The 18,811-nt window shown below is 34.9% G+C and overlaps 1 protein-coding gene across 2 annotated transcripts in view; it reads left to right on the top strand.

Annotated features, from left to right (window-relative positions):
• The window catches only part of LOC141667150 (uncharacterized), a 31,545-nt gene extending 16,279 nt beyond the window's left edge, over positions 1-15,266 (top strand). Inside the window, exons 12-14 of one of the 2 annotated variants that reach the window (XM_074473536.1) lie at positions 2,953-3,080; positions 11,637-11,778; positions 14,833-15,266. In XM_074473536.1, the coding sequence (XP_074329637.1) occupies positions 2,953-3,080; positions 11,637-11,778; positions 14,833-14,967 (405 nt within the window). In that variant the 3' untranslated portion in view covers positions 14,968-15,266. Of the gene's footprint in view, positions 1-2,952; positions 3,081-4,502; positions 5,161-11,636; positions 11,779-14,832 lie in introns of those variants that run through there. The other variant, XM_074473537.1, reaches the window with a different exon arrangement.
• The last annotated feature ends 3,545 nt before the right edge of the window (positions 15,267-18,811 follow it).

Here is an 18,811-nt window from a genome sequence, read left to right as displayed (position 1 = left end):
CACTGTCTGATGTGTATGAGAGATGTAATCTTGTACATGTTGAGCCTACATCTTACAAAGAAGCTGCACAAAAATCAGAATGGGTTGAGGCGATGAAAGTTGAAATTGATGCTATTGAGAGGAATAAAACATGGACGTTAATCGAGCTACCAAAAGGTAAGAAGGCAATAGGTGTAAAATGGGTTTTTCGGACAAAATTCAATTCAGATGGTTCAATTTATAAGCACAAGGCCAGATTAGTTGTTAAAGGTTTTTCTCAAGTTGCTGGAGTGGATTATGGTGATACATTTGCACCGGTGGCAAGGAATGACATGATAAGACTGCTTCTTGTACTTGCTGGTCAAAAGGGATGGAAAGTATATCATTTAGATGTAAAATCAGCCTTTCTAAATGGCATACTTCAAGAAGAAATATATGTACAACAACCAGAAGGTTTTGAGGTTGTGGGACACGAGCACAAAGTGTACAGGCTCCTTAAAGCATTATATGGATTGAAGTAAGCACCGGAGAGATGGTATAGCCGAATTGACTCATATCTGATCGAGCTTGAATATCGGAGGAGCGTAAATGAAGCTACGTTGTATTTGAAGAAAATTAATGATAGTTTGCAGCTGGTGGTATTTCTTAATGTCGATGATACGTTGGTGATAGGAAGAAATGTAGAAATGTTAGCTACTTTCAAAAGGGAAATGCAAGATGTGTTTGAGATGTCTGATCTTGGTACTATGAACTATTTTCTTGGAATGAAAATAAAGCAATGCAACTCAGGTATTTTTATTTCTCAACGAAAATATGCTATTGATATTCTCAAAAAATTTTATTTAGAATCATGCAAAGAAGTAGCAACTCCTTTGGCTCGAAACGAGAAGATATCTAAGCATGATGGTGAGAAGCTTGAGGATCCCTCTGCATATAGAAGCTTGGTAGGTAGCCTGTTGTACTTAACAACAACAAGACCCGATCTGATGTTTCCAACTAATTTACTTTCAAGGTTCATAAGTTCTCCAAGTAACGTTCATATAGGAATTGCAAAGAGGGTGTTGAGGTACATAAAAGGTACAACTGATATTGGTATATGGTACTTAAATTCAGGAGGAGTTAAGTTGGATGACTACCACGTTGACATAAAAGAAGTTCAGCTAGATGGCTACGCTAATAGTGACTGGGCTGGAAGTGTTGATGACATGAAGAGTACTTCAGGTTATGTATTTACAATTGGTTCTGGTGTTATTTGTTGGACTGCTAAAAAATAAGAGGTGGTGGTATAATCTACCGCAGAGGCCGAATATATCTCCCTAGCAGCTATTGCAAATCAAGAAATATGGTTGAAGAAATTGCTTGCTGATTTAGGCCAAGAACAAAGCTCTCCAACTGACCTTTATTGTGACAACAAGTCGGCTATTGCAATTGCTCAGAATCCTGTACAACATGGCAGGACCAAACACATTGATGTAAAATATCATTCAATCAGGGAAGCCGAGAAGAATGCTCTTATAAAGATACATCACTGCTCAACTGATCTGCAACTTGCTGATATTATGACTAAGGCGCTTCCAAAATCTAGATTGAAGTATCTATCATGAAGCTCGGGATGACCAAGGCAAATCTCAAGGAGGAGTGATAGATATTTATGAGAATTTGCCATGACTTATTGAATTAGTCTAAGCTGGTATATGTTCCTAAATAATAGCAGATTAGATATGTTTCCAGGTTTTGTTTTTGATAGAATTAGTCTGATAGAATTAGTTCAATAAGGTTAGTACTAGTTCCTGTTTTATAGGAGAGTTAGTTTAATGTTAGCTTATATGTGTAGGCAGTATCAGATTAGTGAATTGTATGCATTTCCTTCTTCAGTTTCAAATAAAAAGATATTCTTTGTATTCTGCTATATGCTAACAGTTGCTAACTCTGCATGTAGTACTGACGAAGGACAGGTATTAAAAACAAGTAAAAAATATAGATAATGTGGATTAACAGCAGAATACCCACGCCTAAGGTGATCCAACCGAAGAAGCCTCACTACCCCTAGAATTTCTCAACCGCAGAAGAGAACTTTGTTAGGATCGTAACCCACAACAAGAGAGAAAACAATCTCAATTTCAATATAATCAACTCTATTCCATACCGGCAAAGAAAAAAACTCTATTTAATAAATAAGATTACAACTGTTTATACAAACTCCTAAAACCTGACCAGCAAGTAAAATCTTTCTAATAAAGGAAACACATTCTTTCTTATTCTCTACAATAATCTAAAATATTCTTACTAATGTTTAAATAGAACATAACCATATTTTAAAGTACAATTAAATCTATTTCTAACTAAAAGTATAAAATACATACAAATAAACTAGGAAGCAGGGATTCTTCGGTCACCCAACGAATCCCCCCGTATCCCCACGCACCCCCGTGTCGGATACTCGGATTCTCGGAGACACTCCGATGTTCAAAATTCTCAACTAAAATACAAATTTTTTAATGTTTATACTACATATATAAGTAATTTAGTTTAAATTCTTGTGTTATAGATGCTTATATCATGTATTTGATACAATTTGCTTAAAACTATTAATTTTGTTAATAGATTTCATTATTCATAACATCAAATATATATTTATAATAAATATATGTGCCGTATCCCCCCACCCGAATCCCCATATTATTTTATTTACTGAATACATGTATCCCCGCACTACGCACCCGCATCCCCGCACCCGTATCCTTGCTTTTTAGCAAATAAATATTTTAATATACCAAAGTAAAATACAAACTTGTTTGACTTTCTTGAATCCGATTTTTTAAGTGTTAACCTCGACAACTTAGATTCATCCCAATCAGCCCTCTGCTGGAATTATTTCATCAGATTTCTCATATCTATGGTCTACTTATCTATAATATTTGTTTGGCTAATTGATAGCATCATCTTTATGTGTTTTTTCTTTCCAATTTACAGGCACGTAGATTTATCACCCTCGTCGATGAACTGTACAATCATCATTGCTGCCTATTTTGTACTGCAGCTTCTTCTATTGATGATCTATTTCAGGGAACTGAAGAGGGGACTCTTTTTGATCTGGAAAGGTTAGTGTTATAAATGTTGGGAAAAAATGATAGTAACTTGGATTTTTCTGAAGTCGTGTGAACACTTTCAGATTGAAGTTATTTGTGGTTCACCCAAATAAATCAATCGGATAAAGTCAGAAATTCTGCTAGAAGAGAGAATGTGTTTTTTTTGTGAATTTTCAGAAAATGAACCAACACTAAAATTGATCAATGCAACACCTATATATGGATGTCAGTAGATGTGTCTTTTGCCAACAGACACATCTCAGTCTTTTGCCAATAGACACATCTCTGGCTAACAGTCATGGCTAAAACTCAACAGACACATCTTATTTCAACAGGTGTGGCTGCTGCCAATGGACATGTCTCATAAACAATAATACCAAAATCACAATAAACTCGAACAAAGCGTGCACTCCGCACTCTCCCGACTTGTTCAATTTAATATTATGATTATATTCATCAACTAGTCAATCCAATTACACTAAAATATCCAACAATCCCCCCCATTTTAGCGTAATCCATGATTAACTAAAATAAATTCACAACAAACTCATGCATAAATGAAATATCGTGACGATTGAATTTCATATTAGTATATTACAAATTCCATATATTCGAATATCAAGGTATCACTATGGATTGAACCTCTACTATTCATAGAGAATACACGAAGATAATATACACATAAATTTACATTCTCAAATTGTTCTTACTTGACACTATCTTTTACTAGCCTTGTGTCCTAATCCTTCATAAGCATATAAAAGCCAAGTCCTAGCTTCTTGAAGCGGCTAAACTTCATGCTCAAATAGGTAGTTCTTTTACTCTCGCACCTGCAATTTTTCAAAAGAACTATTAAGAAGATAAGCTTCAACCTCCTCAACTTGCAGGTCTGAACACATACCTTGGGATGATACTTCTAATGTGTTCCAATCTCTAGATGATAAGCTTTCCACATTGAATTCAGCACCTAATGTAATGTTAGGTGAGAATTGGGTTTCTCAACATGAGAGACTTTTAGATAGACTTCAATCCCATCCCCACCGCCGACTTGTGCACAAGATCTATACTCAACCCTTTGGCTAGATGATCGGCTAAATTATGTTGAGTTCTAATAAACTCCACTGATATAACACCATGCGTGATAAGCTCACGAATCATGCTGTGTCTAACACCTAAATGTCAAATTGAAGTTATTTGTGGTTCACCCAAATAAATCAATCGGATAAAGTCAGAAATTCTGCAAGAAGAGAGAATGTGTTTTTGTTGTGAATTTCCAGAAAATGAACCAACACTAAAATTGATCAATGCAACACCTATATATGGATGTCAGCAGATGTGTCTTTTGCCAACAGACACATCTCAGTCTTTTGCTAATACACATCTCAGTCTAACAGTCATGGCTAAAACACTAACAGACACATCTTATTTCAACAGGTGTGGTTGCTGCCAACGGACATGTCTCGTAAACAATAATAACAAAATCACAATAAACTCGAACAAAGCGTGCACTCCGCACTCTCCCGACTTGTTCAATTTAATATTATGATTATATTGATCAACTAGTCAATCCAATTACACTAAAATATCCAACAATAAAGTGGTTTTTAATGCTATTACTGGAGTAGTTGATATTTGGACATATTTATGAAGCTAGTCCCTTTCTTAATTTCACTATAACTTTAGTATCTTGACTAGTAACAGTTAAACTTTTATTAGTCCCTTCATTTTCATTTTTTTCTTATCTTTTTAATTTTCGTTTGCATTAAGACATGTATGCTCATAATTCAACTCTACGGATGAAAAAATATTAAAAAACTTGTGAACATTTTGATATTAATGAATTTTGCAGTAGTTAAAAATTATCAAATATCATTTGCATGAAATTAGAAATATGTTATCCCCTACATCATCTAAAGGCTAAAGGGTGCTTTCAAGTACCAAATATTCTAAGTATGTCCGAGTGATGAATAAAAGTTGGTCATCTCAATCTAATGTTTAACATTTTTGTATGGATGCGTGGTAGGCGTAAAATTGTGGGAATATATACTTATTCCCCTTAGTTAAAAAAACCCACTCCATGTCTCTAAAGAATATGTAATTGGTCAATTATCTATTGTAAGGCAAGTGGCAATAGATTTTTGGCATTGTGAACCATTACTTGTAAACATGATGCGTTCTTTGGAATAATTGGATTTCGAATTGATAGACATGACATTTAATGGGTTAAATAAATTTTAAGTCAAGTATATTTATGAACTTGTGCTCGCTATAAACATTTTACCCTAGACACCAAATACAAATTACTAAATTTGCACTCATAGTGGTGGTGGTACAAATCACCAGCCACATTAATTATATCACGTAAACCATTGGATTATAGATGATTGATGGATGGTTGTGGTGAGGTTTTTGGTTTTTGTTTGAGCATTAACTTACACATATTCTCTCTCTATATATATGTATATATGTATATATATAGAGAGAGTGCTATTCCACTAGAAATTTTCTTAAAATGAAAACTAGAAATTGATGACATTTTTATAATTATTTATAAATTTAGCACCTAAATATATAATACACATATACACACAACCCCGCCCCGCAATTTCCTCCCCCAACGACCACCAACACAAACGAGGCCTTACTCTGCTTGCAGCTTATTTACGATTATGTCACCGTAACCAAAATCTCACTTATTTACACCCTTATAAATAACATGGTCGTCATCCTTGGTTTTCACACCCCTATACTTTGTTCACCTCCCTCCCTCCCACTAGAGGTCACTCCTTCCTGGCCACGATTTCGGGCACAACTCCTCCTGCACATATACATATATATATATATCTTGCTTCTCTTTCTCCTTAATTTTCGCATCATTATTAGAAATCGACCCCATATCTGAATTCAGATAATGCTTGTGTAACATTGCCTTCAATTATGATGATGCTTCCTCTCTTTCTTCGTTATCTCCTCCCCTCTGCACATCATAGTTATTTTCATATCTGATTTTTTTGGTGATTATGCTCAATTTGTTTAGTGATTTTTTTAAATTTCTAGTGATTTATTTTGAATTTCTAGTGATTTGGACTGAAATTTGGTGATTTTTCGTGTGAGGTGGTTGTCAATAGTGATTATGTTTCCTATGGTCGAAGGTGATGCTAGTTTTGGTAGTGACGTCACTTGCGTGGTGGTTGTATTAGGTTGGTAATGGCGGTAGTATGGAGCTCATCAGCTCAATAATTTTCGGACTTTTTATGTTTTAGTAATAGTTGTGTTAATGGTAATAGTTCGGGGGTGATGCTAATAGTGACATAGTGATGATGATGATGAGTACAACAAATAAACATGTTAATATGTGTTTGTTTATATATTAATATTTGGTGATCTGATTTAAGATTTGGTGATTCTGTACAGGTTCACAGTTCTCATCTTAATAAAGTTTTCACTAGAGTAGCCCCCTCTCTCTATATATATAGGCTCGTGGTCAAATTGAAACCAACCTTAAAATAAAAATTAGAAACCATTTAAAAACAACATATTTTGTCAGGATTTGGTGATTTCCTGAGCTGTTTCACAACTGTTTTTGGTATTTTTGTATATAATAAGAAGTAAACAAGCAATAACAGAGGAGTAGAGATGATAATGAGCAGAAATAGAGGGAGATTAGAGAGAAGAAAGCAGATCTGAGATAGAGAATATAGATAACTTGCAGAGAAAGATAGAAACTAGAGAGAGAAATAAAGAGAATCAGTTAGAGGAGAGAGAGAGTGGTGGAAACCATGTTCCTTTTCATATATTTCAACATAAAGCAAAAGTAGCATTACAACTGGTATTTATACCCACTAGTAGTCCAGTACTGGACCCAGGACTTATAAAAAACCTATATACCCTTAATATCTACTTGACTTAACTGATAGATATACTGGACCCTTAACTACTTATTTAGTTACTACTCCACTCCTGACATCCTGACATCCCCTTCCCCTTAACAGTGTCCATTTCCTCAGGGACATCAGTTATGAGAACAGAGTCCTGCAAATCTTTTGGTTCTTCATACATTTTGCTCAAGGCATCAGCCACCTTGTTCTCTACACCCTTCCTATACACAATAGTGTAATTAAACCCCAACAATTTACTGATCCACTTCTGCTGTAGTAAATTACTAACTTTCTGTTCAGTTAGAAATTTTAATGCCCAGTGATCAGTCTTAATGTAAAAGTGCTTGTCCATTAAGTGGGATGACCATTTCTTGACTGCTGCTACTACTGCCATCAATTCTTTCTCATATGTAGACATGGCTTGTCCTCTAGGTATCAGTGCCTTGCTAAAGAATGCCAAAGGATGCCCTTGTTGTGTTAGCACAACCCCTATTCCAGAATTTGAGGCATCTGTCTCAACAGTGAACTCCTGAGAGTAATCTGGCAGCCTTAAAACAGGTGTACTACTCATGGCCTGCTTGAGAGCATTGAAAGCTTTGGTTGATTCTTCACTCCACTGGAACTTGTCTTTCTGTAGAAGATTTGTCAGTGGTTTAGCTATAATTCCATAGTCTTTCACAAACTTTGAGTAATATCCACCCAGGCCTAGAAAACCTCTTAGTGCCTTTATGTTGGTGGGCATTGGCCATGCTAGCATGTCAGCTACCTTACTTTTGTCTACTTCTACCCCTTCATGAGTGATAACATGGCCTAGATATGCAACCTGTTTTCTCATGAATTCACACTTGGACTGTTTAGCATAGAGTTGGTGCTGTGTCATGACTTGAAACACCTTTTCCAAGTGTTGTAGGTGCTCCTTAGCATCCTTAGAATAAACTAAGATGTCATCAAAGAATACCAATGTAAACTGCCTTAGATAAGGAGCAAAAACCTGATTCATTATGTTCTGAAAGGTAGAAGGTGCATTGGTGAGACCAAATGGCATCACTGTGAACTCATAATGGCCAAGATGAATTCTGAAGGTAGTCTTCTCTATATCTTTCTCCTTCATTCTGACTTGATGGTAGCCTGCTCTCAGGTCTAATTTGGTGAAGAATCTGGCCCCACAACTCATCCAGCAGCTCATCTATCAAGTAATAGGAAATTTATTTTTTATAGTCAAGGAGTTTAGTTTCCTGTAATTAATGCAAAACCTCCAGGTTCCATCCTTCTTCTTAACCAGCAATATGGGAGAAGCAAATGGAGAACTGCTGGGTCTTATGACTCCTGCCTCCAGCATCTCTGCAACCAGCTTCTCCACTTCATTCTTTTGATCATAAGAGTTCCTGTAAGGCCTTATAGAAAATGGTCGTGCCCCTTCTTTCAACTAAATGTTGTGTTCTATTGTCCTGTGAGGAGGTAACTCAGCTGGGGTGTGAAAGATGTTCTCATACTTTTGTAGCTCTCCTCAGTTTCAGTCTTCATGTTGGTGTCCTTCTTTTCTAAAGAATATCAAACTCCTGTAGGTTGTTGTATTTGATTAACTAAATAGATGAAACCATTGCCTTGCCTTTGACAACTTCTGACAAATGCGTTAGCACTCATTTGTTGGAAACTAGGCCTCATAGTCTGGGAATTTCCTTGTAATGTTACCATCTTGTCTTTCAGTTTGAATTGAAGTGTCGGATTTTTGTAATCAAAAGTACTCAGCCCTAATGACCCCAACCAATCCACTCCAAGGACCAGGTCATAACTGCCCATAGGAAGTGTCCTAACTGCAGTTTGAAACTCTTTATCCTCAATCTTCCAAGTGAAGTCAGCACATTCAAACTGGCTCACTAGATGGTTTCCATTGGCTACTTGTACCTTCAGAGGGTGTGTCTTGACTAGTTCACACCTTAACTTGCTAGCTGTTTGCTCATCCAAGAAGCTATATGTGCTTCCCCCATCAATTAGGATAGAGAATTGTTGTTTCCCTCTTCTTCCTGTGAGAGTGATGGTCTTGTTGTTGTGAAATCCTTCTATAGCATGCACTGACACCTCCATAAGTTCCTCACAAGTCACCCCTGACTCATCTTGAGATTCCAGCTCTAATTCTTTTAAGGTACCATTTACTTAAGGTGATTCTTCTCCTTGGTGAGTCATCCTAAACTGGCAACGCAGGCCAGGCTACACTCATGTGTTGATCCATCCTTGTCATTACAATATGGACACAGGCCTTCCTCCATTCTGCTGGCCAATTGCTTTGGAGATAGGCTGATAACCTCTGTGTTGGTCTCTGTTCCTCTAGGTACTCCTTGCATATTAGAGACTTTTCCTGAAGGAATGGAGTTTCTTGTTGTGCTGTTAGTGGAACCATAACTGTAGTCCATCCTTTTGACCACCTCTTTAGGCACAACACATTGTTTAGCCAACCTGAATGCTTGTTCCAAAGTTGCTGGATTAAGCAACTGCAATGTGTCTTTCATTTTAGTTTTGAGCCCACTTATAAAACTTTCTACAAAGAACCCCTCTGTAAGAGATGGCAGTCTCTCTTTCAATTGCTCCATATATTTCTCAAACTGAGTATAGTACAGCTCTACTGTAGAGGTATGTCTCAAATTTTTGAAGTTATCATATAGCAGCTCTTGCTCCCACACTCCAAACGTGGCAGTAAATTGCATACAAAATTCTTCCCATTGTCGGTTACTTCTCCCCACTGTATATACTTTGAACCACTTCCTGGCTGTACCTTCCAAGTGCATGCCTGCAATGGCCACCTTCTTGCCTTCTCCTACCTTGTAAATCTCAAAATACTGGTCACAGTCCTGTAACCAAGCAGCTACACCAGACTCTTCATCATACCTAGGAAACTTCAGCTTCAGGTGTTGCACAGATTCTTTTTTCTCAGTGTGTCTAGTTATAGTTTTGGCAAAAGGATTCTCAAACTTAGCCTTAGCATGTTTCCTCGCTCTGAGTTGAATCAGTCTATCCATCTGTTGAGCAACTAGCTCCAACATCTTTTCTAACTCCTGAAATCTCCTCTTAGATTTCTCCTGGTAGCACAGGAATTGGTGTTGTACCTCATGTTCAACTCTTCGTAGTTCTTATCCTTATCAGACTCCATGATATACTTAGACAAACATCCGCACAGTAATACTACAGATCTCTTACACAATTACTCAAACACCTGGTGTGCCAAAACACAGTCTTTACCAGAATAACAGTATTTACCAGTAAAACTCAGCTACATTACTATTATTGTGATTTTTCAATAGTAAAACACAAACTAGTAACAACTATTAAAAGAGCTAGTATCTACTAAACTTCACTTCAAATCAACAGATCTGACCAACGAAGCTACAGAACTGAAAGTAGTAAGAGAGACACAGAGTACCTTCACGATTTTAGCCATAACTAAAGATATATAGCTTCGATTTTGACATTTCTGTAACCGTTCAACTCGCCTTGTCTAGCACATCGAGGATGAAGTAGTGGTTGAATCAAAAAGTGAGCTCTGATACCAATTTGTCAGGATTTGGTGAGTTCCTGAGCTGTTTCACAACTGTTTTTGGTATTTTTGTATATAATAATAAGTAAACAAGCAATAACAGAGGAGTAGAGATGATAATGAGCAGAAATAGAGTGAGATTACAGAGAAGAAAGCAGATCTGAGATAGAGAATAGAGATAACTTGCAGAGAAAGATAGAAACTAGAGAGAGAAATAGATAGAATCAGTTAGAGGAGAGAGAGAGTGGTGGAAACCATGTTCCTTTTCATATATTTCAACATAAAGCAAAAGTAGCATTACAACTGGTATTTATACCCACTAGTAGTCAAGTACTGGACCCAGGACTTGTAAAAGACCTATATACCCTTTGTATCTACTATCTACTTGACTTGACTACTGGACCCTTTACTACTTCTTATTTAGTTACTACTCCACTCCTGACATCCTATCCTGACATATTTACATTCCTATTTTACAAAGCCCCCCGCCCCGATAAGTGGTCTACTACTGTATCTCTCTCCCCAACATATTTGCATGTTTATATGCAGATAAAGAACCATCGCATATATAATTGGTGAGAAACGAGAATAAAGAATTAATATATATGTTATTAATTAGTTTATCTTTATTTATTCCAAAGATAAATAATGTATTTATCTAAATATTTTGTATGTGGGGCTATTAGTTTATTAATTAAGTTGGTTATTTATAATAAAGCCCAATTGTTATGAGCCCTAGTCCATTAGATTATTTATTAGGGTTCTATTCCTGTATAAGCATTGTAATCCCCACATTATTACTTAGTTTTGATTATACATTTTCTTGGGAATAATATTGATTAATTATTCTTGGGAATCATATAATTCATTGCTTTAATCACTTTGTTCTTGTTTTATATTATAAATAAATCCATATTTTTGAAATCTTGTCCTACATCAATAATGAAAGTCATTCGTAGTTTCTGATTATTTAAAACATCGTTACATATGTTTGCTGAGAATACTTTATACAGAAACACTCTTGAAGTGGTTATAGTTTTTCCACTTCATTTTATTTATTTCATCCATCGCTTGTAGAACTTCTATAAGCATCATCCTGACTAAGTTGTCTCCTCTGTTAAAAATTACCAATTATGTAATACTTGGTGTTTTTCTTTGCAGTTTTCAGTTTGAAACAGAAACTGAAGGCACAAAACTCCGACGAGATGTTTTGGCAGAGGGCAATGTTAGTGCAGGAGGTCACCCAACTGGAATTGTTTCAATGCTATCAGGTCAAGAGGAGATGTTTGCCTTCCGAAGAGCTGTAAGTATATATGACTATTGGGATTGGTATATTTTAAATAGCAACAGAATAATTGCTATAAGAAATAATGAACAGCAAAGAGGAGGCGTCAGTGCAAAGTATAATCTATGAGCAAACCAGGGACACTCGGTCCCATTCAGAGTAAGGTCCAGAGAGGGTGTAATATACGCAGAGCTGATTCAGATGCCTAGATTTTAAAGAGAAAAAATGACAAAAATAACTATTTTTTTTTAAAAAAATTAACCAAAATAACATGACCAATTTTAGCCGATTGGATACTCCATTGTCAATTGGGTATCCTAATTTGTATAAGATACTCTACTGCTAGTTGGGTATTTCATATATGGGATACTCCACTAACAGTTGAGTATCTTATAGTGAATACTCCACTGATAGTTGGGTATCTCATAGGCTAAAGTTGACCAACTTATCAAAAAATGGTCATTTTTGTTAATTTTATATAAAAAATAAGCTAACCTTGTCATTCACCCATTTAAAGAGTGAAAAGGCTCTCACATGGAGACTTCAACTTTTGAACTTGTTTAAAAAAAATGGAAGATGTTGAATTTTTTTATTTATTTGAGAAGCTGCGAAAAGGCATAAGACAGTAAATAGTAGGATAGTAATGTTTGTTCAAGCAATATAGGCAAGCAGTTAATTACTGTAAAACAACATTAGAAAAGGTATACTGAATTGTAGGCATTCTAAGTATTACATATTAGTTATCTTCCACATAAGGCACTAGCCAAGGCCATGTGACCTACTCCCTTACCACCAATTAAGTTGTGGTTTGAAGGATAAAAATATTAATTGCTAGTTATTTCATACTAGTATTTTTGAGAAGTATATTTTTAATTAATTATGGTATAGAATTAGGATATACATCATATTTGGTTATTTGGGCTCTAAATTACCCTTTGATAACTTTCAATTTTCACAATCATATGTGCCGGTTTGTAGATGTAGTACATGGATATTATTCCTTTGGAATGGGGCAAAGGGCCGATGTTTTGAACAATAGTCTCATGTTTTCTGGTTCCGGTTCCGGTTCCGGTTCCTAGATTAGGGCCAAGACTACAACATGATAAAAATACAGCACAAAGCACCATCAAACATTGAAGTTGGTTCGTCCAGCTTCCAGATGATCAATCCTATAATCTAGGAAGCACCGACACCGATACTGCCACACGGGACACGGGATACGGGACACGGGGATACGTCAATTATCGAAGTGTCCTGGATACGGGACACGGCAAAAAAAAAGTAATAAAAATATAAAAAATATAAGATTTGTATATGTCAAATATTGAACTACTTCATTCATAATAATAATAGAGTTTCCTTCATAATATTCATTCATAATATTGATAAACTAGTGGAAGATCTATTCTACGTTTTCATTCAAATGATCATCTATAAAACAACAGCAGCTATACGTGTTATATATATATATATATTTGATTGTATAAAGATAGGGTTTTGTGTTCAGATGAAAGATGAAGAGGGGGGTTATAAAAGAGAGAGACACAAAATTAGGGTTAATATAAGATGAGTTGGGCTTTTAAAAAAAGATTTTGGGCTTCTTAAAGATGATTTTGGGCTTTTTTTATGGGCTGGGTCGGTGGGCCGTGTCGGTAGCGTGTCGAACCCGTGTCGGTCGCGTGTCGGTCGCGTGTCGGTTGTCTTTTTCTGTCGACACGCCACATGGCGTGTCGGACACGTATTCAGCCGTGTCGGGCGCGTGTCGCCGTGTCGGCCGTGTCCGACACGGGTACGGCGCCCTTTTTGAAGTGTCCGTGCTTCAAAACCTATAATACACCTAAAACAAAGTTTTTTCTCCTTTTCTAAAAATTAATTATCACTATCATTAATTACTATTATTAGGCATACTAGCTTTACCCCGTGCAATGCACGGAAAACTTTATTCATATTATATATAATTTTTTTTATTCGTAAGAATTGTGAAATTATATTTATACACGTTTTTTTAATATTAACCTTTTGTTGTTTTTATTGGTAATTTGTTATATACATATTTTTCTATATTTAAAATCATCGAATTATATATATACATTATTTCTGCCGCTAAATGTATTATATTTCATGTATATATTTTTCATTTTCTTGTAAAATCTGTAAAATAATATTTTTAAATTCCATTCATAATATTTTCTAAATTATCTCCAAATTGATAACATTTTTAATTTTTTTAATACAATTAGAAAGAATAATTGTTAGTCATACTTTTAAAAGTATAATTAGAAATATATTTGGATCTCGTTTATTTTTGCAAAGTGATTCTCAAATTAGGAATATTTTTGAACTATATTCTATACAATCAAAAAGAATAATTACGAATCATATATTTAAAAAGACTTTAAATTATTATTACTTATTCCTAAATTATTTAATTATCTAGAAATGTATTGAATATTTACATACTATATTTTTACCTTTTTCATATTAGTTTTAGGTTTAACAACATATATTTTCCTACATAGGCACGTTACATGCTTCCTAACTTTGTTTTTTCTTTATTTTTTCTCTATTAAATTACTAATTTACCCATTACGACCAAACCATACCATCAAAACTACCTTACTCAAATTATATATAGGATATAATTCATAGTCTTTGATCTAATGTCTGAGAAGTAGCTTCCTCTTACGTGTTATAACTTTGGGATTTAGTCATTGTTCTAAAAAGCAGAAATCGACATTGTTCGGCAGAGCAACCTTTTAGTGATTAATCGGGTAATCGGTGATTAATCGGAACATTAATCGGATATATTTAATAAAATACCAAAGAATTAATTTATTAAACTAAATATATTAATTTAAGAAAAAATGCAGTGATTAATCGGAGTATAAAATCAAATCAGCAGAGTAATTTAGAATGATTAATCGGGTAATTAATCGGTAAAATCGGTGATTTTTAAAACAGAGGGTTTAGTGGTTAATATATTTTTTTTATTGTACCTTAATTATGACCCTTGTTGTAGAACATTAACCTTATGAGTCATGATGACTAACTAACAAACATCTCATCATGTAGGTTTCGCGATTAATAGAGATGCAAACACCTTTTTACCTCGATGGAGTCCATTCTATTCATCCCTATTTCCAAGGGCAACAAAATTCATTAGAGAACAGCGGTGCAACCATCTTACAAACTCCACAATTATCCTGAGAAGCGCTTATATATTCTGTATAGCAATTCTTCTTATATTGTTCTGACGACCATTAATCATCTTTGGTTTATTTGCATTTTTTTTTCAATTAGTTGCAAGTTTATGCATTATCGATTACTAGATCCCCTGGACACTACAACTTGTTTTCTGCAGGTCAATAATGACTTATTGTTCGAATAGAAATCAAAGCAATAGAGACGGAAACCGTTAGTCTTATTGTATCCCTTAAGCATTTTATGCTGTATTACATTGTTGTAGACATATTTTTCCGGATAATTTAGATACATTATTTGCTTGACGGTGATCAAAATAGTCAATGCTATCTATTTCCTTTTGAACTTGCTTACACTTTATTAGGAGATTGCACGATTAGTGAACCCATCACCCTTGTGCGCCATCATTTATTTATGGTACATGAGCTTCAGTTATTTAGAATATGATCATGGCATAACAAATAGAATATATTTTAAATACATATAGACTTCACGACATAGTTTGATAGAGTTGAATAACTTGTCGATATACAACTTTGACCAGGACTAGTCAACACGTTGAATTCACGATACAACATCTAGAGTTTTGCTACATTAGGAATTCACGATATGACCTTGAATTCATGACATTCACGATATGGCCTTGAATTCATGACATATTCAGTAATGTATGTTTGTATCGGATATGTTGATGTATAATCTATCGGTTAAGTTGTCTTCAATATACACATATTCGCATATTCAGTATGCTTATCGGATTGGGTAAAATGGAAAAATGCCCGACAATGATTTTTTTGGTACCCCAACTATTAAAAGAAATGGATCAAAATATCACTTTGGTGCGTAAAATGGTACAAAATATCACTTTTGAAAAAAATGACCCAAAATATCACTTTAAAACGTTACATTGTGTAGCATTTGGAAAACAAATGTAGCGTTTTGTTTAATTTTTTTATTTTTAAAGGTAAAAACGTTACTTTATATGACGTTTTGTTGCTTTTGTACCAAAATGCTACTTAATCTAACGTTTTGAGCATATATAAAAAAACAAAAGTGTCAAAACGCTACACGAAATACCATTTTGGGTCTTTTGCATAAATGTTACACGATGTACTTTTTTGAGTGATATTTAGAGCCATTATTTTCAGAAGTGATATTTTGGACCATTTTTAACCCCAAAGTGACATTTAGGGCCACCACCCAACTGTTAATATATGATGTTTAGGGCATTTTCTCTATCGAGTATAACTAATTTTTATGAAATATTATCCACAATGACCATCAATATATATATATATATATATGCACATGATGAAATAAAAACTAAAATTAAAATGAAAACTAAAAACTAATATAAACCATTAGATTAATGTAATCTAATGGTCCTCCCTAAAAGTACAACACTCAACTAATCTACACCCTCGCACACACATTTTCAGTTTTTCCCCTCAGTGTTTAATTTGATTTTTCCCGTCAAAACGTAAGTTTTTTTTAAAAATCCGACTTCACTGTATTTTTCTCCCTCTCAACGGTCGATTTGGATACCATGTGTGTTATATTTCGAAGTAATTTTAAAATAAAATATTTGGTTTCTAGTTTTTATTGTAATATTGGTTTCTATTGTAGTACCCCCTTATATATATCAATCGATAAACCTTGCCCAATAAATATAAATACCGTCTTGTACAGTGTCTAGGATGGTATACTGTATGCCGTCTTTAGCTCGTTCCAAAGACTGAAGAGATTGTTTTCTCAAAAGACCTCTGGCTTGTGTGTACACATATATGTGTGTTCTACGTAAAAATTGATATACAATGATACATAAAAGTACATAAAAGTAAGCGGGACAATACCTTGGCCAATGGTTTTCTTCACATATGTCGTAAGAATCATCTTCCTCCTTAATTCTTAACGTCTCCTAGTCAAAAACTCACACTCGTTGGCGCATTCAAGATTTAGTCACAAGTTTTTCTCTTGATTACAATTAACACTGGGCATAGTAATGAAGGATTCACTCAACCCCTCCTAAGATACCTTCGTTCTTCACTCCTCTCTTGGTCTGTGAATTACCCGACGCTAAGAATTTTTCTTTTGCTCATGATCAAAGACTGTTGCGTCAATTTTTAGGCAAAACACTTAGAACTCTGATATATATGACCACGCTATATATATGCTACACGAAATAAACATATGAACTCTGAGACATAAAGGGTACATATATATCCAAAATTATGATCAGATCGATTCTTCAACTTATTGGTTCGGTTTTTTCCAATTTGTATCAGTGTCGTATCGGTTTTGGTTTTTGGTCGGTTTTTTGCTCACCACTATCAACTATCAACAACAGATGACAACCATATTATATAACTGGAAAAAATAGTATAGAAAATATTAAAAAATCAAAACAACAATATTATAGTAGGTCGAGCCACTTTATCATTGGAAACCTCATACCCAACTAAAATCAACTAAAAATAAAATAATGCAACGAGATGATGTCAATTGTATAAATACTTGAGAAAACATTCGAAAAAGGTGATATTATAGCATGTCGAGCCAATTCATCGTTCAAAACGTTATTCACAACTAACAACTAAAAAAAACGAAACGCAGCTAGTTGATCTCACTTGCAAATATTGTGCGAAAATATTAAAATTAAAATTGCGACGCCATAACAAGTTGAGTCGCGTCTTTATGGGAGAGGGTTGGTTTGGAACCCTAATGCAGACCAAGTGGTGTTGTAATATTGACTTAATTTCATAAATAGAAATTATAATAAAAAAAATTGATTGCATGAAATTAGAAATGATTTGTGGTGTAAATAACTTAGGAGTTACAAATTTGGGAGTTACAAAAAAATTAATATTGTACTAATTACACGGGAGTTACATATTTTTATTGATTAAATAAGGAAGAAATTATGGGGTCGTTATATATTAAAAGGGTGGAAATGATGCTAAGAAGGCCTATAAATAGAGATGAAAATCTCTTTGAAAATGCACACTTGAAATTGTTTGTTATAGTATCATCGGAGCCCTTTACACATATAAATATTCTATCAGTAAGTATAATATATATATATATATTATTTAATATTACAATGGTATTAGAGCCTTACAGAGATCAGTTGTTCAACTCATTTTTCTCTCTCCATATTTGTTTATTTTGCTCAGTTGTTGCTTGATTTCTAGAATATATAATCAATATATATTCTGTTCCAGAGTCCCACATACTGTAAATTATGCATGCTAGTTTTAGTGCTTTATTATATGTGTTATACCATAAAATCGTTATGGGTATTTTATCGGATATTTAAGAAAATGGGCCAGATCACCGTATAGGAAGAGGACGGACGAGTTCCGCAGAGAGCCTAGGGCGCCCTTATAGGGCGCTCCCTATATGGGAGTCTCTTATGATGACTATAGACGATGAGAAGTTATGAAAATGATTGGTGAAGTTATATATGAAGGTTTACGAAGATCATTACGACGACCATGGTGGAGGAAGTGTGCAACGACTGCTACGACGACAGTACCACGACGGTCGCTATGGTAGAAGACGACGAAGAGGAACAAATATTGATAAGGAGCCTATGAGGGATGATATTAAGTGCAGGAAGAAGGAGTGAAACGATCAAGAAATGAAAAGCGACCCGGGCTCCGCGGAAATGTCCCCGGACCCCCATAGAGCGCGCCCCGTGCTATATGGCTGCACAAGGTGGCCGTTTCACAACATAAGTAAGGTGACAAGGAAGTATTAGCGAGGAGGTTGATCTCAAAACTAAATTGGGAAGTGAACAAAGCATAAAAATTGTACAAGAAAGGAAGAGGAGCCCCCGGAGGACCTCTCC

Source organism: Apium graveolens, chromosome 6 (assembly GCF_009905375.1).
Source record: "Apium graveolens cultivar Ventura chromosome 6, ASM990537v1, whole genome shotgun sequence".
Classification (NCBI taxonomy): domain Eukaryota; kingdom Viridiplantae; phylum Streptophyta; class Magnoliopsida; order Apiales; family Apiaceae; genus Apium; species Apium graveolens.
The sequence above is the reverse complement of the archived record's forward strand: the minus strand, read 5'-3'. Positions and strand labels throughout refer to the sequence as shown.